A 21,563-nucleotide genomic window follows, 5' to 3' on the forward strand; every position below is an offset into this window, starting at 1 on the left:
AAATATAGACCCCCCCACTTTCTAAATATGGAAAGACATGATGCAATGTTATTTGGCCAGAGAAAGGATAATATAGAACAATAGAAAATAATAGCAAAGCAATTTAGTGATGGGTGTAAAAGTATTTATGAAGCCCTGTAAGAACTTCTGGGAAGAGAGTGGAGGTAGGCTAAATATGTTATGAGAGTCAAATCTATGTTTCACAGTCTGATTAAATAATTCCATGTAACTGAGTGACAATAAGTAAGAAAGCCCCATATGTTGTCACACACAATATCTAATGTCAGTGGCAGTGGAAAACTTGCTATAGCCAATATTATGGGGGTATTATTGTAGAAATATCATTTGCAAATGTGTATGGAGAGTTAATGTTTGAAGGATAACTGCAAATGTGTATTCAGATTGGCAAGTTTACTAACATTTGTGAATATGTAAAAACGTCAATGTGTGCTGAAATGTATAAATGTGTACCTGCATACTATATTCTTTATATTTTCCATATCAAATGACTGTGAAAACAATGTGTCAGTGTGAAAGTGCTTGCTCATACTGATCAACCTATAGGGAATTATCACTAACTCTGCAGCTCTCATTGGCTTTATTGAGCTTTTATTGCAGGTTTCTGTTAATTAACATGCGATATTAAACACAGGATGCGGTTTAAGAACACTTACCATTGTCCCCAAAGACTCTTCTAACTACCTGGATGAAAGAGCCCACGTCCAAAACATACACCCCGGTGTTTCCGAATCAAAACAAAGATGGCGACCCACTGGTCGATGGGCGGAATTCCAATTAAGGTCACGGAATCTGATGCGTCACAGAATTAGGTGTAACACCAGGAAATCAAACAGTCTCAGTCCTGGGAAAGAGGTAAAAAAAAAATCTTCTTTTTTTAAAAATTTGATTTATTTATTTTATCATGACTCTGACACATTATTTTTTCACCCAGTTGATTATTAGAAATATACCGTCTGAACACTGGTGTGTTTTTAAACGGCCGCCTTGGTTTAACGCAGGTAAATTTTGTAGCTAGGAGAGAAATCGATGGTTAGCTATACATAGCAGCAACAAACAGCAGACAGACACAGATATCAACTAGATGGTGAACATAGTCAAGCATTTATCAGATGAAAAATATGACAGGTGACAAAATATTTCCCTCAGGAGCTCGTAGAGACCAAAAACAGAGCCAAGAAATAGAGCAAATATTGGACAGGCTCACAGATTACAGTGGAACACCAGTTTAACTGGACAGGTGTGTACTGCATCTGAAAGGTATTTACAGACATTTAATGGTTTATGGTTTAATGTTGTTATTTATTTATTTATTTATTTTTTCTATTTTTTTATGGGTGGCATCTGTCATCTTTGTCTGCCCTGCAACTAGAAAAAGATCTGTTGTGCACGTTGCCTTGTCTTTTGAAAAGAAAACCCTCATGTAATGTCATATACATAACTTGTAAGTGAACACCACTGGAAGTCACATGTGTCTTGAATTGAGCAGGTTTTAAAACAGCACACTGACTGAATCAGAATTGCAGGGCAGAAATTGGGGTTAAAAAAGACACACACGCACACAGCGTTGCTTAGTCTATTATTATATTTTATATATATATTATAAACAGATGAACTGTTGCAACTGTGCCGACAGTTGGACCATGGGGAGGAAGAGGAGACGATCAAATCTGTGACATGGATGACACGCTTCGTGTAATGTCAAAACCCTGGTGAGTTAACTGCAGCACAGAGCACAACACTGAAACCAATCCTTTAACCAGAGCACACCCAGATGCGCGCATACACACACACACACACACACACACACATACACAGAGCAGAGGAGGGAGGAAGAAGGGGGGAAGGGGATGGGACATGTCACTAAACAGGAGTCTAATCAGAGATCAGCTGGGACTGAACACTTGTCATCTGTCATCGAGTGGACTGAACGCTGTCCAGGGTGCTGAAACACATTTACACACACCTCTCCTCCCCTTTCTCTCTCTCTCTCTCTCCCTCTCTCTCTCACACACACACAAAGAAACTAGAGATTTCTATAGATGAATGCACTGAGCCCTTTCCAACTGTCCCTCCACCACTACAGTGATTCCTCTTTTCTCTGAAGAGCAGGACAGGGGCTGTGATAATGACCCTGTAGAATCATGTCTGAAGTAGTGCACCGGCAGTTACCCGGAAGGTGTGGCAAAGAAGACCCCCAAACCCCCTCCTCCAACACCCTCTTCAGTAATCAATGCAATCAGCTCAGTCAATAGGAACCAGTTGGCCTCTTGCCCTTATTGCTTTATGAGTAGAAAGTAAACCATGAGAGTCGCACCTGCTGTTTTTTCTCTGGTGCAGTTACTATAAATAGACAAATATTCTTATAATATTCCTATAAAGGCTTAGAGTTTAACTGGGATTCCTGCGTATGATGGGACTATCCTCCTACATCAAACGATAAGAAATCTCTGTAATGTCACTACATTCCCGAGGAGTTACACTTGTTTTGTGTGTGAGCGTGTATTTTTTTGTACACATCTAATAATATTCATATGGAAGTCCTATACAGTTTTAGGGATTTTTCTGTATCCTAGTATAATTTTAAGGATAGATGAATACATGTATTTGAGCATTTCTATAATCTGCCTACATATGTTTGTTAGTGAATGGAAAGGCACAGAATATTAGGCCAGTTTGCTTCCTTGGATATAAAAAAAAAAAAAAAGCGCAGTGGAACATCAGAGCGCAGCGCTTATCCAACCGGGGTTTCCCTAACTTTTTACGCAAGCAGGACCGCTGACTATTTCCCATCATCCTGTCTCAGGTGAATCAAGCCCGGGCACGCCACACAGCCTGCTTCACTTTCAAGACATACGGGTTACAAACTACAGAAATCCTGCAGGTGAAGATGTCCTACCTCTGAATGTAACTTTGGCGATCCTGTCACCTTTGCCCCGAAGGTGAGCGACCGTCTTCAGGTGAACCATTAGAGCCATCATTGGTCCACGCTGACAGGGGAGTATCTCTACTCCACGCAGATGAAACTTGAACCGCGCAATCTGTGTTCAGTGGTCTTTAGGTGAGCCTCTCCTCCTTGCGTCTGGATTCGCTGGACCCAGAAATCGTTTTCCATACGGGCAGCATGTAAAATACTTTACATTTGTTACCCAACTGCAACCAAATGAGCGAATTAACGGCAGGCTCCAGTTAACATTTTCCTCCAGCTCCGTGCTCCGTGGCTGCTGGGTCTATCGCGCATCTCCGAGCTGGCAGAGTTTTTACTCTGCTCGTTGTGCAGGAAGGGCGGGGTGGGGGGGTGGGGGTTCAGCTACAGCGAGGGGATGGTGGATGCTCTGATTTTAAAAGATCAGACCAACCCTGGGATCTGAGAGAAATTCACTGCCTCCTTTTTAAAAAAAATCTTCTATAGATTCATGCGTTTACAATAAGTATGCCTTTACCTTCATTATCAATTAATATTCATTAAGACTGTTCCAAAAAAAAGTCGCAATGGGTCATTCTCATCTTCCCTACAAGCACAGATAAAAATTGTTAATACCGTAGGTTACTAAATGAATTTGAAATGGTGATGACATTTTAGTTCTTTGTTGTGTCCCATTTCAAGTATCATTTAATATTACTATGGAGACTAATTTAATTTGTTGTAGGACTAGATTTTATTCTTCATAGGCCAGATGCTTGTTTAAAATACAGTTGCCAGGCAACTCCTTTTACCTTTCTGGTTTTGGGTGAAGATGGCTGAGGTCAGGGGTCAGATGAGATAATCTTAGTCAGTCCCTGTCTGGTGCAGGGCAGTGGTCCTTTTTTTCTGCACTGGTAACAAACAACAGAAAGCACAGTATGTTTTACCTGTCGGCTGGTGCATGCACTGTAATCCATATGTCTGTTCCAAGGAAAGACCAGCAGGTACAGGCAGCTGAGCCAGGGGTTTTCAAAACAGAGTCCAGGTGCCTGCCACCTTAGGGGTTCTCTAAGAGGAAAAATGAGTAATAGTTAATTCACCAGATGTTATATTTCCACTGATGGCAGCAGGACTCCCTCTGACAGCACTGTCAGACAGTGATGTTTCTGGACTTCAACAACCCAGCAGTGACACATTCAGCTTACAGTGTGAGCCTGCTAAGATGCAGACACTGACTGTCAGAGAGGAGTCAGATTGTCCACTCAGAATAGCTTCCACACAAAAATACTTACACTTTATGGCAACATAACATAGTCTGGTTTGACACGTAAGCATATATTTAGCAACTGTGTCACTGTCGTGCTTAGCTGTGGGTGACATTTCATAGGAAAAATCTACACAAGAGCCCTCAGTTAAGATTCTCTAGGACCAGTCTTCCCTTGAAGCTTGGTGTTTCTGTTTACTGGGCTGGCCTTTTTTTATCTAAGGCAGTTAAATTTAATTGTTTCTTTCTTTCCCTCAGCTCTCCTAGAACATTAAGGAATGATGCAAAGACAATAGTGGACAAGAGCGGGTTCACTAATTCATCATCACTGTATGTGGAAGCTGTCGGTACTCAAAGGAGTAACCCTAACAGACAAAAAGGGTATAAATAGCCTAATGCAGCATAATGTAATCCATTTACTATACAGGAATGAGTCAGTAAGACTGATGATAGAACTGGAAAACACTGCTGCTTTAACACCATTCATAGAAACTCAGCTGGACAGTGAGTCTAATCTCATACAGTATAACAGCTGAGACTGGCCCATTTCATCACAAGCATCTTGTCTTTTCGCTCAGGGGAATTAAAGCAGGGCCTGACATAAATGACCTCAGGCATGCATATAACAAGACAGGACACCTTGTACTTATATACTGAGCTGGCTGAGGTGTTAGTGAGGAGCAGTACAACCTTCTCTCTTCCTGTGTGTGTGTGTGTGTGTGTGTGTGTGTGTGTGTATAAATGAGTGACAGTATCTGTGCACATTTGCAGGTTTGCATGGAGAGAGTGAAAGAGGGAGAGAGTGAAAGAGTTGTTTTTAGTTTAAAAATTTGTTAGGGTTTTTGCTGACTCATGCAGTCTCAGAAGATGCTGCAGTAGTGTGTGTATGTGTGTGTGTGTGTGTGTGTGTGTGTGGTAGATGTGTAGGGGAAAGAGGGAGATGGAGGAAGAGCAGCTCCTGGAGACTCAATCAGCACCAGTAATAAGTTTATGGAGTCGAAGTTTTAAGAGCAGGGATCATAGAAATAACAAACACCTCAATTACGTTATTGGACCCTGGGCTGGATTAAAGTGACCAGTGACACATATCGATTTTTTGTGGGAGGTTTGGCTGATACATTTGCTTATTCCACAAAGAGCTGGCAACGTTACAGAAATCATGGGTGATGCTAAAGTAATTTACTAATCATTTAGAATCAGTATTCATGGTGTGGCATTTTATGAACATCTTGTGCTGAGATATAATATCTGTATTTACCCCCAAATGTCCCATATCTGTTTTCTCTTTCTTTCAGACTGAGAGTCATTCATGAATTCAGTCATGAACAAGTGATGACTGAAATCTTTTTCCATTGCAGATAAAGGGCCAAGCCAACAGAGGGAGATGTTGCTCTGGATTAAACCAGCTGCAGACAAACAAATACAGAACTCAATTCTTCTAGAGCCCATACTGGCACAGATAGATTTATAGATAATAGATCTCAGTAAGCTAAGCCAGTTACTTACCATATTCATATACAATATCAGATCTATATACACTCTGGTTCTGTCAGTTTGAATGATAATATTACTCCTGGATTAACCTCTGAGCTGTGAAGACTCTCCGTAATTGCCCATCTGCCACGTTGCTGCTGGTCATATGGGAGGTTTGCTGTTATAACAGAAAGGTCAAGAGGTTTCACAGCAAAGCCCAGAGGATCTCCGGAAACCTGAAGAGCTCCCATTCGAAAAAAGAAGAAGAAAAAAAAAATCACTGCAAAGGTGCCTACTGCAGAAAATTCACAGTGTGTGACAGTCACCATGGAGAAGGAGCTAAAATAAAGAAGGAATTAAATTAAATTTCTACAATATTTAATTTTGAAACGCTTGAATAGAAATATGATGGGTGTAAAACCATGTGCTGTTACAAATACAAATGGCACAGTGTATCATGTTTATTATATATACGGTGTGTGAATTCCTCTTAGCCTCAGACAAAAACATACAATTAATAGAGAATATTAGGCATATACTATTACGCATCCATCTTAACTACATAATAGAAATACACAATAGGCATTCTACATGAATATTCAACTCAGCATATTGTACTAAAAACATCTGCTTGGTTTATTGTTATAGTGTATTATATTTAAAAATGTGGCTTGTTGCTCCATCTAGTGGTTAATGACTTATTTGGAAAATGGATGTTATTGTGAACTTTGTCTCCACAGATTGGATTTGTTGGAGTCTTGTCCCGCAGGTCTCTTCTCTCACACCTGGTGTACTGTCGGTGTCAAGGAAAAGTAAAAGGGATCAGGTCTAAAAGAATAACACTGGAACAGGACAGTATAGGTGAGTCTGAGATGCCCTTTAGAAAGACTTTTATAGGGGAGGGTGTGTGGCATTAAAAAATAACAATCAGATGGTTTTTAAAAGATCAAATACAGAAATTGTTATAAAACCATACACATGTCAACAAAACAAGGAAGAGCATTCAAAGACAGCATGTTCAAAACCTGAGATATGAATCTATCTGGCACTGATGGGTCTCTCAGGCTACACCCTGCTGCTCATGCTTCTCAGACTCCACCTGCCACCAGGCCTCAGTTCAGGATGAAGTCAGTGTTGCTCCCTGAAGAGGGAGACATTTTGTCAGGTTTATTTTTTCTGATTCCATAAATCCAAAATCAAAGAGCAATACTACAAGCATGCTTACAGACCTAAGAAGTAGGCTGTTGTTAAGGAATAAAAAAAAAAAGTAGGCCTATTGGTAATAGTAGTAATACTAAATAGTATTTGAACATACAACAACCGGTATGTCTTCACTTATAAAGACAGCGCTTTGTTTCGCAGTCTAAAAGCTGTTTTTAGCACTTCAACCACATGTTAAGTTATGACATGTAATCCCCTTTTTCAAATAAGAATCGACTGGAGAGGTTTGTGGATATTGTAACCTGGTTGCTGTTGGTTGGTTATTATTATTATTATTTTTTTGGTATTATTATATTTTTTAAGTTTTCTATCTATTCAAAGAAGCTGCAAGTTTACGGTGAAGCCAGTTGTCCCATCGGAAGAGGGGAGGGGAGGGCTGGTGTGTCCCAGCCCTCTGTCTGCATCCAGCTGCTGCGTCGCTCCGCTGCAGTAGCGCGCCACACTCACTATGGCTTTAGCCGCAAGCAGGACGCTCTTGGCGCTATTCGTTACGTTTTGCGCACCAGGATGCGGATGGACAGGTAATGGAGTTTTTTCTTGTACTTTTGTTTTGTTTTTTTTTCTTCTTCCTGAGAGCAGGTGCACGAATTTGCTCTGATGTGTTATTCAGTTTTAATAATTGCTGGACCGCTGTTGCCTTCTCCTCTCGATCCCGTTTGATTGATTGATTGGGCTGTTGCAGCGCATGACTTTAACCGGTATATTGCTGCAGTCTGTGCATTTATAATGCATTAAAATGTAACTTCTTTTTTTTTCATAAACTCGGAATCTGTTGTTATTTTGAAACGATATCCGGGCAAGAAAACACAAGAGTGTCTCTGTGCGCGCAAGACTTTCAGTCCCCAGATGCTGCAGATGTAAATTTTCACAAGAACGAAATAGATTCAATGCATTCATTTAGAGTGCAATGCAATATTTAATTTATAGTGTACAGTTTGATTCATGGTTTGCAGATGTGACGGTGTTGAGTAATTACAGAAGAATTGGGCTTGGACAGTTTTTTCACTGTTGTTACTTTATGAGGGAAACTATGATGCTGGACTCTCAGCAGCAGTCATGGAACAAGTCCTTACCTCATACAGTAGACACATCCTAGGGTAGCTGTGATCAGCAATTAGAAGATGATGATAAATATCAGGCTACATCAGGAGATGTGGTGTAAAAAGAGAAGCAGCCTCATACCAAATTGGTGACTAATCTGGTTGATGGTGGTGATAAATGACCTCCATCAAAAATTCAGTTTCATGGGAGAATAGAAGTAAAGGGGGGGTTCAAGTTCTCTCGTCTGTCGCACTTCCTCTGGGCAGTGTTACTTTGCTGCACGTTTTGAATATCAGATCAGCCAAGTAGTCAGGAATGGGTGAAATGTGTCAAAAAATGAATCAAAATGCGTTCAACCCCCAAGAAAATGCAACCTGCATCAGGGTTTTAATAGTGCAGAGACAGACAGGAATTTATCAAAAAAAAAAAAAAGTACAGCACGTCAGGACAGTCATAAATCAAATACACTTAGCATTTTTTTGACAAGCAGAGACTGTGCAGACCACAGTAGCGCATATGTTTTTAAAGTTTAAGTACTGTTTGTGAAATCAATTTTCGGGGGAAGAAGCCTACGTTCTCCAGACAGTGAAAATATCCAAAATAACAAAAGTGCCATAAAGCCTGAGGAGTTTTGGAGGGGAGTAAGTTAACCCTTTTGGCTGAGTTTAAAGGCTAGCCTTTCTTTTTTTGACTTTCTCAGTCCGCATATTGTGTCAGTTGATCTGTTTCTATATGCCTTCCTCAACTGTAAGCACTTAGTGTATGAGGTCATTGCTTTCTGAGAATATAGGCAGCTGCTATTTGTTGTGGTTTTTTTCCTCTGGGTCGTTTTTCATCTATCTTTTGAGATGTACTTTCAGAGCAGTCATGCACTTTTTCTGTAACACCCAACTACCTATTCATTCACTTCTATACCTTCACACCTGGGAGCTACTTACTACAGCAACAGTTCACTGCTCTGGGCCACTGAGCAGCGCCAGTAGAGAGGTTTGGAGTTAAATGCCTTCCTCTTGGGCATTTTGACAGTAGTTTAGGGAGAGGAGAGAGTGTTACTCATTAACTTTCTCCACTCACATGTCATCAGCTTGTCGGTCTAAAATTCTTCAGAGCAGTGGATGAAATTGGGCTCGTGGGAGTATCTGGACACCAAGGCAGGAGCAGTGCAAATAGAGAGAACAGAAACATAGTGTATTTTGGATCATAAATAATGCCAACTTCTTCCATGCAGCCACAGCTCATCAACTCCTGGAAAGTGAAGACTGAGGAGAGTAATTGGGGTAGAGAGTGAGGGGAAAGTGGGAATCATGTCTTTGCAGGCCAGTGGAATTTAATTTCTCTGCTCCACTTAACAAGCTGGAATTCTGCAGAAATAACACACGACAGATCTCGCCGAAAGAATCAGGAATTTCATAACTTTAGCTTTTTTGCTTTGGAAAAAAATGAGAGTTGCAGAGAGGCAACTGCAGCACATATATAAATTTTCTAATATTTTCCACAATACTAGGCACGTTTGATCACCTGACAGAGTTTGACCCAGCACCTCTGCCCACCTGCAGCTTGGCTGCCTGTCAAACCTGCCAGCGATGGCATGTCTCATGTCATGATGTCATTTCTAGACGCTGTTTGAGTTGTTTAAACAAGCACCACCTGGGCTATGAACGCACTTGTCACAGCACAGTAAATGTCAGCATACTAAGTGTATTGCAGGAAGATGTAGCATAAACTAACACTGTAACATGTCAGTCTTCATGAGTGAGAGGATGTTAGAATCATGTGGGAAGTCAGTCGGTTCCAGACGTGAGCTTGTGACCACCAGCACTGAAATGCCACATGTCATAAATGTCAGATATGTATGCGTGTAACCCTCCCAAGTTAAACAATTACTCACTTCAGGTTCTTGCTGTAAATAAAATATGTTCTCAGTTACATTTTCCTTTTTAAATCAGGCTTAATATCCCTTAATTGCGGCTGTGGCTCAAGGTAGAGCAGGTTGTCCATGGGTGTGATGTCTGAATGTGTGAATGCAGTGGTCGACTAGACTAGAAAAGTGCCATATAAGTGCAGTCCATTTACCATAAAGCAATAACAGCAATCTAGTCTGACAGTCTGGTGATTGATGTACCAGTGTGAGGAGGGCAACAGCCATCTGTGGTCATGGTCTTAGTCTGGTGTGTCGGCTTTATGACAAAAGTTGATCACTGGAGGGAGTTCACTGAAGGTCAGAGGGGAGAGGAGTTTAAGACTGACAGAGGTGCTACCAAGAATTCTGTAGCCCCCGGCAAGATCTGACACAAACCCCCGACCTAGATGAATCTGTGTTCACAGAGGAAGCTCTTTTCTTAAACATATCCAAGTCCCATATGTCCAATTTGATTTGAAGGCAGATGAGAAAAATTCATACCACTCTCATGTCTGTTAACGGAGAAGACAGTTAGGTTAGCTTAGCTTAGCATAAAGACTGGAAACAGGGAGAAACAGGGAGAAACAGCTAGCCAGCGCTGACAAGGCAAATAAACTCATGACCTACACCTCTAAAGGTCACTAATGCTAAACAAACAAGATATAATGTGTTTCCAGTCTTAAGCTAAGCCAAAAGTCTCCTCGGTCTATAGATTCATACTTAAATGACAAACGGTCACGGTGAAGAAAATCTATTTGAAGGGCAGATTTCACCAAAAGGACAAAAAAAGACACTTTCTCACTTACTACTAGAGATATCTAGCCATGCAGTTGGTTAGTTTTGGTTTTATTTGCCCAGGTTTTCACATAATCCGTTTCTTAGGTTTTTGCCTCCAACCACTGCAATGTGGAAGAATGGAAATTTGTTTGTGGTGATCACAGCAGTAAAAAAAAAAAGCTCATCTCAGTAAATTTGATACCAAAATAAGTGTTCCAGTTACTCATGAGCCATAGAAGACACTGTTAACAGTTTTTATGGACTGTTTCCTCAATAGAAAGTAGTTCCAATAAAAATAGTTGACTCTGTCTTCTGTGGATTATCCAGACTAACTGGGACAGTATTTCTGGGTATATACAGTTATGCTGTTGATTTCTGTAATTGTGTTGTGAGTATTAAAGACAAACTTTCTTTTCCCCATTTTATTTTGCTATTTGGGCAGCAGGAATTTCAGAGACTGAACACTCAAAACCTGGATAAATAAAACCAAAACAATCTGCATTGCTGACTTGTGGTGACTCAGAAAATGTGTTTTTGGTCATTTTTACCGGCGGTTTGAACTCTCAAATCTGAAAATGCAGCTCAATCTTACCAACAATCAGACTGAACTTCAAGTTTGTTTTTCTCTCAGTGTAACAGCCACATTAGATACAAAAACAGGAACATGTAGTATAACTAATAGTCTTCATTCTTGTTGAATGCTTCTTGTGCTGCAACAATTAAAAATATATCAAAAATAGGAAAGTGGAAACCTCTGTGTCTGTAGCAATTACTGGAGAGAGAGATGCCTCAGGCATTGGGTGCATGCCTTTGTGGTTACTATGATAGCAAATTATTTTCCTATCCAAACTCTATTTCAGTTTTTTTTCTAAGAATTTGCAGAATTCACATTCTGATGAGACTCCTCTTCCTTGTTAACCCCTTCACTCTCTCTCTGTCTCTCACACACACACGCAGACATTCACGAGTGATCCTCTATATTGATGGGAGTTTGTGGAAGATGACAGTTATTAGGGGTTAAAGGCAAACTCATTAAGGGTTGAGTGGGGGGTCAGTGTCTGTAATCCTGTGGCGAGGCGAGAGGGTGCTCTTGTAAAAGTGGAGCACACTGCAGGTGCATGAGTGCAGGTATTTTCTAGAACAGTTTTACAGGAGTCCTTTGACCTCAGGGCTTACCTGCATATGCTTCTTATACCACACTACACATGCACATACATGTGTGTGTCTGTCTGTAAAGCTTTGACTGTGCATGTGTGCCACATATCCTGTAGCCTTCAAACAGGATATGCATTGCTGACTAGTGGTGTCATTATGTCCCACTTTTTTTTTTTTAATCAAAAAGGCAGTGACATAATGACCCTCAGGCCTTGCCCTCATTCCTCACATACTTAATACTTTCCACTGTCGAACTCAATCATACTCTGTCTGTCTGTCTTTCACGGTCACAAACACGGCACAGAAGATGTTGTATTATTGCTCCAGTTTCCCCTGGTAACGCCCTGAAACCAAGCCTCCCTCCGTAAGATTATGATGTTACAACCACTCAGTTGCTTAACTGCTTCCCAGACTGTTTATTCTTGGATGGTAATCATGCATCTGCTGTGCTCAAAGGAATCTTGATTTAATCAAAAATATCTGGTTTGCTCTTGGATCATAAATTTCCAAAGAGGCCAAATAACAGAATGAAGTCTGGACAGAGGAGCAGATCCCCTCCTACGTAATACACGGCCTTATTGGAAACAGGGTGCGAGTGATTGAAGTGTGTCCAGACTTGTGTCAATGGAGTCTGCCACAGACAGCTGATAAAACTGACTCCACTGTAACCCTACATTAAAGAGGAAATAATGAGGAGAGGTTGTATTTTGTTTTTTTCAACTGAGAAAACATTCTCACACTCCTCCGTGCACCCGGGCACAATGTGGTGTGAGTCTGTATCTCCGGGACGGCTGCCAGAGTGGCGCTATCTACAGTCAGCAGAAACAATGACGAGACGATCTTTCAGCACATACTAAAACTTCCAGATAAGCAGAGACAACATTGTAAGCCTCTGAAGAGCTGTGACCATCTGTAAACTGCAGCATGAAAGGCCTGAGTGGCAATTATTTCTAAATGTGAAAAGTGAAAGCACAGATCCAGCTGGGAGCGCACCTGGAGACAACAAGAATTCAAAGCAATGAAGTGATTTTGTGCTGATGCAAAACCAAAACTGCTGCTGTAAACCTTTGGGGAGCACGAGGGGCTATAAGGACCAGCTGTTTATGAGCTGGACAGACATTACTGACAATTATATGTGACAGCGATGAATTGCTAACATGCTAATAAAGCTTGCACTACTTTTCTTCAAGTTTTTGCAAATCCTCTCCATTCAGCCAACGCTTAAATACTTACTATTTGGATCTTGAGATCTAAAAACAGTTCTCTTAATTAGTACCCAAAGGTTGCAATGAAGCATACTGATCAAGAATTTTATGTATTCTTTATAAGATTTTATACAGGGTTGTAAACTCGTAAAGTAGTATTACTCCTTCTAATGCCAGGCGAAAAACTGTGTTTTTGTACTACTTCCACAGTGCCTCAAAAAGTCCCATACTAGCTTCAAATATAGATGTAGCCTATTGCACAATTCTTTTTTTGGGATAACAAGGGTTATTTGAAAATAAAGAAATATTTGATATGAATATTTGCCTTCAAGCTTTGTGATGGCTTGTACTGCATTTGTAGAATTTAGGTTTGCCCAGAAAAATTATGTCAAAAAATATATTTTTTAAGAATCCTGAAGGTGACAAATATGATAGCTCTTTACAAAATCGTAATCCAAATAATGAGTGAAATCAGACAGAAACTATGGGCTCACAACAGCATCAGAACCAAGTGCAACAACAAACCTTTACTTAAAGTAACTTTACTAAGATTTTACTTAAGTCGTTGATCTTTCTGGCTTCATAGACGTCCAGGCTCAACACCTAGAATGGGAATAGTTTATTTAAGTATGACAACCAATACATAACAAAGAAACTATTCAGCTCTTCAGTTCAGCTCTTTTCAATCTTGTTTTTTCTCCATTTAGCAGAATGGGACAGAACCAAACTTTGATGAACATGCGCTCGTTCTGCTGGGACTTAAAGGGTTAAACCTGTTTTCTTCTTACTAATGTCACTTCACTTCTGTTGATCTGGCTGAGGTTTCAGCATCCATGCAAGCTCTCAGACATGAAGCTATTATTATGTGCCTGATGAATCAAGTCTGCTATTGTGAATTCCGCAAGTGGTTGTTCATTATTTCCCACCTATCCTGTGCTCAGTGGTTCCTTTTAGCTGCTTTTCTTTTCATGCAAGCTGAATTCACATTTCATATTGACGTGTTAATGTCACACTCGATGCTTTATTTTACTATCTGGATGTGATGAAAGCCTGATTGATAATTGTGCTGTCACTGCTATGTTGTATTATGCTAGCATGCGAACCAAAAGATGAGCAAAGAGACATATGCTATCCAAAACAGAGTGGTTGTAACTATTTTCTTTGTTTTGTTCTGCGTATATCTAGCCAGGAGGGAAAATGAGGATGGCTTATTGTCCTGAGCTTTTAGCATCCAACCAAATCCTCATTTATTTATTTAACCATCAAATTAGTTTGTATATTTCAGGGCCTTACACATAAGTTTATATTTCATCATGATCAAAGTTACTTTAAATGCCAAATACAATAAATACAGATGAAACTGTTGCTGTGGCACTGAAGTAGAGGTGTATTACCAGTGTCAATTCTTGAAGAGTGGGACTACAACAAGCTCTCGCATTTACTATAAGGGACAATGTAAAATTAAGAGTGTTTAAATAAACTTTGTACAGACAAAAGTTATCCAGATGTCATTTGTTTTGCAGCAGAGAAGCCCCTGCGGCCACACAATGGGAAACAGACTTCTGTGGACAGGGGCCTGAGGGAGAGCTGGGAGCCTTCTATCCATCTGGATGGAAGACCTGTGGACCGCTTTGTAATCAGCTCCAACAAACCCACAAGGTCTCACCGCTTAACTAAAGCGGGCAAGGACAGTCGTTCTCATCTACTGGAGGATGTAGGTAAGACGGAAACAGAGAAAAGGTTCAAAAGAGAGGGTAAGAGCAAGATGTGGACGTGAGATGTTGATATCAAATGGTTGCGAGTCTTTGACGAGGTGAACGAACTAAGCGGGAACTAATGAGCATGTGTGTTTGAGGGACCAGAGGAGTGCTGATAGAACTGCTAGACAAAAAAAACCCCAAAAAAAACAAAAGGAAAATAAATGGACAAAGAGTGAGAAAAAGAGGTTTGGCTGAAATTTCAGGGTCAGCTTTCCAGTCCCAGAGATCTGCACTTTCTCAAAACAGGAGGAGGGGCAGAGCAAAGCAAAGATGCCAGAAGTTGAGGTGTATTTCACAAACATTTGCATGCTTGTGTGATTGATTTTCATCAGTGGATAAATTCGGCAGTGGATATTTTGTCATCCAGGTTTGTCAGAGAGAGAGAAAAAAAGAGCACTGGGGGTGGCAGTGTGTGTGACCAGCGATCAGCATCTTAGCTCAGCAGACAGTGGTTATTTTAGGCTTTAGAGGAGGACATTATTTTTAGATCTTAACAGCTGTTTTGGTAATTCTTAATCCTGCCTTGTAAAACATAAGACAGGACCTTATGTTCCTATACACATACAGTTTGCTGTGTTGACACAGTCTAGCCTGCTTTTGTCATTATTCCATTTTCCTCTGTCCTTGGCATCTTAGAGCCATACTTCACCAGCGACTCAAAGTCTGCAGCCAACCCTTCTTTTCCACATCCAAACCCAGCCCAGCGCCTATAACCCAGTCCCCTGTGTTGTGGTCACTTGACGGTTGTGTGTGTGTGCAACATATGTGTGTTTTGTGGTGGTTGTGGCAGAGGACAGGGTGTTGCCAAGTGATGAAGTCATGCATTGTCTTGTATTGTATTCAGATATGCATCTATAGATGTGTTTCATGTGAGCGTGTGTCTGTGTGCTGCCCAGTGTGTGTTGTGGCGGCCTTGTGGTCTCTCCAGCTCCGGTGCAGTTTGCCATAAATCTCTGGCAACCAAGCTGCGTCTCAGTGTTGCCTTTCCAGAAATTCCTTGCAGATCGTGTGTTGTTCCCTCAACAGCATGAGAGCAGCATCAGTCATCATAAATAACACCATGCTGTTTGCCTCCACATCATTAATGTGTCTGGCCAGCCGCTGTTAGAGCAACAAAGGTGAAGAGATGACTTATTAAGAAACCCTTCTCACTGATAATGACAGATGGGAAGGTCATACACATATACTTTTCTACTTGAGCAAGTCTTCATCAGGTCGATGTTATTTATTAAATCTGTGGGTTCCTTTCTAAATTTATATAATTTGCTACTTGCTTACTAGTTTCCATTGTCAACAAAATTTAACAAGGAATCTTGTGTCTTTTTTTAGACCCTGAATGGGTTAACCTGGATGGCTTTGCTGTGTTGGGCGGTGCACCTGTCACCAACTCATCAGCAGGTAAAATGATCTTGAGGCATCTTTACCAACAATACATGGGAATGGTGTGTTTCAGTTGACATCCATGCATGTAAATCTATCTGGTTAAATCCATTAAAAGTGGTTTGCTGAAATGATCTGCTGTCATTGTGGATATAAAGGAAACCGCCTAATCTAATACGTTGATGATTCACAATCGTGTCTTGGGGCGGCAGTCTACTTTTCCTTCATTCCCTCACTTGTCCCTATGGGATCATTGGGGAAAAAACTCACTTGTCTCTGACTCATAGATTCCCATCTATTTAGTCAGGTATGTTTATCTTACGGTTGATCCAAATTTGAATTTTAGAGTTTTATTGCCTTTACTGGTGTCCATCCCATTAATTAGCACTTATTTTCCTGTCACTGCTTTCAACAGACTGTAAAATAAAAGAAAATAAGTAGTAGACAGATGAGTTGATTTGTTTATAAGCTGATTGCCAGATAATCCATGCCTTGATTGATTAAAGTGTACTCTGTGGATATGTTTATTATACTGCACAGTCAATTAATTAGTCAAGTGAGATCAAGATGATTAACTGCCAACTGCCAAAAATAGATTAACAATTAATAGTCATGCATTTATCAAGCAAAATGTTAAACATATGTTGCTTTCAAGTTCTCAAATATGCAGATACTTAGATTTTTGTTTTATTATCACTGATACATTAGATTTAATATTTTTGGGTTTCAACTTGTTGGATGGTTTTCACTGTTGCCTCACAGCAGGAGAACGAATTTACGTGTTCTCCCTGTGCCTGGGTGAGTTTCCTACAGGTACTCCGGTTCCTCCAACAGTCTGTGCAGGTTAGGTTAAGTGGTGACTTTAAGTAGCCCATAGGTGTCCCTACATGTCAGCCCTCTGACTGGCTGGTGAGCTGTCCTGGGTGTACCACCTCCCGCCCAATGTCAACTGTGGTGGACTCCAGTCCCCTCATGGTCCTCAAGGATTAGCTTGTCTGCTTTTAGTGATGGACAAAACAAGCCGTTTAAAGATATGTCACTTTGGGCTCTGAACTTGTTATGGTTCTTTTGGGACATTTATAGACTGAATCATTAATTGATTAATAGAAACAAATAATCAGTAAATGAATCAATACTGAAAATAATCGATCATTGTGCATCCCTAATATTTATCTAACCTTTATCTATGCTCTTTTATTAGATGTTTTCTCATATGGTCCTCTTAAGGTCAAGCACACCAGACAACTAGTAAATTATATAGTCATTATGTCCTTATTTCTGTGCAGTCATGGAGCATTTGGACATTTAAGCACATGTCATGTAAACACACACCAGTCTATCACAGGGCTAACACAAATAGAGACGTGCACACTTGTACTGTTACTGTGGACAGTTTAGCCTGACCAAACCACTTGATTTGGCTTGTCTTTGTACTGTGGCAGGGAACATGGAGAAAATCCAATCAAATTCCACACTGAAAGGATTAGGACCAGCAATTGAATCCAGGACCTTCTCTCTGTGAGGCGACAGTGCTAACCACTGAATCACCACGCTGCTCTGGAGTTTCAGTTTTATTTGTTTGAGGCAGAGCTGCTCTGGAGACACAACTAATCATGTTTGTTGAGTTAAACTTCAGTGAATGAAGACAAACAACCACTGTGTTTCTGCATGGCTGAGTAATGTTAGACCAAAGTCCAAGGAAAAATAAAGGGGTAAAAGAACACGTGGCAAATGTTATAAAGCATTGTTAGCTCACTTTCTACCAACTTAAAAAATATTATCTTATGTTAGCCATATAAAGTTATCTAGTTACTGGGGCTAACACTGGGCTAATTACCGTAAGCTTATCATTTAAGTTATTAACTTAAACTTGGTTATAAATGAACAATAATACACAACAGCACTTAACAGTTTTAACACACAGTCATAGCATTTATCAAGCAAAAAATTTCAGTTGTTATAAAGCTAGCAACCCTGCTAATAACCGACAAACAACAGCCAATGTTTAAGTTCAGGCTAATTAGCCCTCTTTACATTTCAAGTTAAGCGAGCCTGGTAAGCTAATGGATGAATGAAGGCGTTGGCATTGATGTTATATAGGGTTATTTTCATCTTTTGATTGTTGCTGTTTCTTCTTCATCTGGATTCATTAGTTTTCCAGCTGATGCTCACTTTGACTCTCTCAGTTGAGGCTAAAGTGATCATGTCCGCCTCCAGGAAAGCTCTGCCACTGAGAATTGTTTGTATAAATGAAGAGCACACAATAATTTTGAAAATTAATCAATTATACTGATTTATCAAGCAAAAATGCCAAACGTTAACAACTGTTACAAAGTCAACATACCTACTGCCAAGATCTCAAATGCTTTCTGAAGACCAGCTGATTTGCCAATTAAACATTTTAAGTTGTCATTATACTACGCTAACCAGTAGTCTGGTAACCTAATGGATGACAAAGATATTGCTACTTGAGTTCATATTTTGACTCGAGTTGTTTCTCTGCCATTAGTAAGATATAGTCTCTGCCAGATTATTTCATTATTTCTGCCTCCAGGAAATCTCTGCCACTGAGAATTGTTTGTTTAGCTGTTAAATGAAACTGTTGCTAAACTGAGCAATGTGCTCCACCGTGAAACCCAAATTTTACTAAATTATGTTTGCAAAGTTTAGATTTGCTTGTGAAGGTGGTAAAACGTCAAAGAGGATAAAAGCCTGGCTTTCTTCAGCTCGGTTTGAGGAGAGAGTAAGAAGACAACAGTGACATTCTTCGGCATCACAGTCTGAATACACTGAGGTGGTCTCTGCCGTAGCAGTGGTATGTCTGTCTGTCTGGAGGCCAGCCTCATAGCACCTCGGACCATTGAGCTTCCAGGAAAAGACAGAAAGGATCTGGCAATGAGAGGATTGTGGAGTCAAATGGTTTAGTGGTCCGCGGCATGATGACCTGGGCCAAACTATGCACTGTGACAGTTTTCCAGAGAGAAAGAGAGGAAGAAGAAGAAAATACAGAAAAGGAGAAGACTGCTGATTAAAACCAAATGGAGCTATTTCTGTTTTAAGTTAGAGGTAGTACAAGGAGAAACAGTCAAACAGGTATGAATCCAGGGATGAGATGGCAAAGAGTCACCTCGCTGGCCCACTGCCATACGATTTTTATGGTTAACAGTGTTTTGTCCAGCAATTACCAAAATGTATACAAAGACTATAATTAAGAACACTGTTAAATAAATGAATAAATAATATAGAATAGAGTTCATGTTACTATTGTGTGTAACATATAATAAACATGGTTTATTTAAAGATTTACTTTTTAGGTTTCTGCAAGTTAATGTTCAGGCAATGTTAGAATTAATAAAAATCAATAATCTAGGGGGTAGGGCAAACAAGATAAACAAGTTTATTTACCCGTAAATTTGAATCAAATAGACCAAATCACAGTAAACTGACTCCAGTCTTAATTTATTTTTCATTTTGGCAGTACTCTGTCTGTCTACTTACTAAGTTAAGGGACATTACCAAATAAAAAGGCAATGCTCTCTATATCCAAAGGAAAAGAAATTCACTCAGCAGGACAGAGAGGAGGATAGAGGCACAGAGACAAAAAGACACAAATAGAGTGCTCCAAGTCTTATTGAAACAAACTACCTCTGTCTTCCCAGGAGCTCTTCTAATGTGTTTTCACACTCCCTTCATATCCTTTTTGCCTTATCTTTGTTTTCCACCACGGTGTCATGGTGGAAGCCTATCAGGACTGAAAATCTCCCTCTCCCCCTTGCCTACCCTACCTGTTGGAGGGGGAAACCCTACACCACAATGTTGTTTTGACCTTAGAACCACTCTGAATTTTGTCAGATCCACTTTGTTACATCAGCTGAGTTGTCAGTACTCAGCTGTGCATGCAGCTGGGTTAGTATCCTGATGGGACACAGGGCAGATCTTTTTCATCTGACAGTAATTATGGGAAACAAATAACTGAGGGACAGAGGGAAGAGAGGAAGGAAAGAGGGCAAAAGAGTGGGAGAGGGAGTAACAGAGGAGTTTTTTGTTATATTACCATGCACTGTCACTCAGCACTGCAGCCAGATAAGGGGGGGGGGGGGGGGGGGTCTGGCAGTCTGAGTCAATGTCTGAGACATTGTCCAAGATGGAGTCACCACTAGGGTGGGATTAAAGCAAAAGCAGGAAGCAGGACACCAGGAGTTGGATCGGATGACAGGGAACACAGTGCGGTTCGATGATGTTCCTTTTTTGACAAATGGACCTGTTTACATTCGCTGTTGGATGAAACTGGCATGTAACAATGTTTATCACTGAGATGATGTGTCTTGGGCAAAGCAATTATATTCAATCATTTTCCATGGAGGTTTAGAGTTTCAACTAGGCCCCAAAGGCAAATTCAGCACAGAGCACAGATAATGGATGAACTATGTGTCATGAAGGTAAGATGAACTCCACTGCACTCTGACTTTTTCTTCTCTGTTATCATCCAGCAACAGGTCCAGTCAGGCCTTCACAAACTGCGGCCAGAAATCAGCCCTCTGTGCAGCGGGCCACTAGAGTCGACAGAACAGCTCATCCATCGGGCATCTCTAATACCCGGACACACAGGAGGGCGCCTCAATCCTCCTCAGGTCCCAGGCAGCCTGAAAGACCTTTGGCAGGAACCCCCCTGCTAGAAAGGAGACGTCAGCACCACATCAAGCCTCAGTCAGACCAGAGGAACCGAAACACAGCCAAACTAAGTAAGAGGACTCACATCTTACACTCTTAGTCTACAGATTAAAAAGACAAAGCCTTAGGTCCAAGTAAAATACAATGTTGAGAAGTCTTCAAGCTACATTTTGCAGATCCTACTCTGATTTTTGCTTAAATGAAAATTGAGCTAAATATATACATTTTGTTTGTACTATCTTTAGTGTCCATAGTGTAAACCCTGCCCGTGCCTGGTATCCCTTTTTATTCATAGCATCTGAGTCCGTTCATGTGGTGTCACTGCAGGCACAGAAAGCCCTGGGCCAGAGCGCACCCGCCAACAGAGCAGTCACAACCAAAACAACCACACCAGGTACTTGCAGGTTTATGCTGAATGACTACTTTTGTCTTTCTTTATACTGTAAATAGCACATTGCTCATCATTATCCATGAAGGCTCAGTGAAAGTCCATGAATGTTTGGGGATCATGGAGCCAAAACTAAACAAATCCCTAAATTCAGTGATTTTAGCAGTGATTTTAATATTAGTTTCATTTTAAGACTACATTGTTAGACATTTTTTGTCTCTGTCTTTGTGTGTGTTTGTCTATGTGTGTGTTGACCAGAGCCACCAGAGTACGAGGCTCGGGACATCAGCGTCAGGGTCATGTCTCCTCAGTCTGTCCTCATCTCCTGGGTTGACCCTCTAGTGGAGATGGGGAAAGTCACTCCTGGGACATTAAGGTGGGATCTGTTAAAGTGTGTGTTGGTGC

The 21,563-nt window shown here is 40.6% G+C and overlaps 2 protein-coding genes and 1 long non-coding RNA gene across 14 annotated transcripts in view; 2 read left to right on the forward strand and 1 right to left on the reverse strand.

The window, feature by feature from the left end:
- Window positions 1-3,260, reverse strand: part of otofa (otoferlin a) — a 75,102-nt gene extending 71,842 nt beyond the window's left edge. For all 6 annotated transcript variants that reach the window (XM_071479401.1, XM_071479400.1, XM_071479398.1 and 3 more), the window contains exon 1: window positions 2,918-3,260. In XM_071479401.1, the coding sequence (XP_071335502.1) occupies window positions 2,918-2,999 (82 nt within the window). In that variant the 5' untranslated portion in view covers window positions 3,000-3,260. The remainder of the gene's footprint in view (window positions 1-2,917) is intronic.
- On the forward strand, window positions 813-6,521 carry LOC139622184 (uncharacterized). 4 transcript variants are annotated; one of them, XR_011691160.1, is made up of 6 exons: window positions 880-1,019; window positions 1,168-1,258; window positions 1,655-1,730; window positions 2,825-2,960; window positions 5,546-5,948; window positions 6,401-6,521. It is a non-coding gene; the product is annotated as an uncharacterized lncRNA (long non-coding RNA). The 4 variants fall into 4 exon arrangements; XR_011691161.1 differs by lacking the exon at window positions 880-1,019 and adding an exon at window positions 838-873 and having other exon boundaries at window positions 5,546-6,520; XR_011691159.1 differs by having other exon boundaries at window positions 5,546-6,520.
- Window positions 6,522-6,563: 42 nt separating this feature from the next.
- The window catches only part of fndc1 (fibronectin type III domain containing 1), a 36,919-nt gene continuing 21,919 nt past the window's right edge, over window positions 6,564-21,563 (forward strand). For 2 of the 4 annotated variants that reach the window (XM_071479405.1, XM_071479407.1), the window contains exons 1-6: window positions 6,564-7,402; window positions 14,483-14,677; window positions 16,049-16,117; window positions 20,590-20,841; window positions 21,066-21,164; window positions 21,417-21,534. In XM_071479405.1, coding sequence (XP_071335506.1) covers window positions 7,330-7,402; window positions 14,483-14,677; window positions 16,049-16,117; window positions 20,590-20,841; window positions 21,066-21,164; window positions 21,417-21,534 — 806 coding nt within the window. In that variant the 5' untranslated portion in view covers window positions 6,564-7,329. Of the gene's footprint in view, window positions 7,403-14,482; window positions 14,678-16,048; window positions 16,118-20,589; window positions 20,842-21,065; window positions 21,165-21,416; window positions 21,535-21,563 lie in introns of those variants that run through there. The other 2 variants (XM_071479406.1, XM_071479408.1) reach the window with 2 other exon arrangements.

The sequence above is a fragment of the Trachinotus anak genome, unplaced genomic scaffold (genome assembly GCF_046630095.1).
Source record: "Trachinotus anak isolate AG129_WGS33_773 ecotype Australia unplaced genomic scaffold, CSIRO_AGI_Tana_v1 ptg000005l, whole genome shotgun sequence".
NCBI lineage: Eukaryota > Metazoa > Chordata > Actinopteri > Carangiformes > Carangidae > Trachinotus > Trachinotus anak.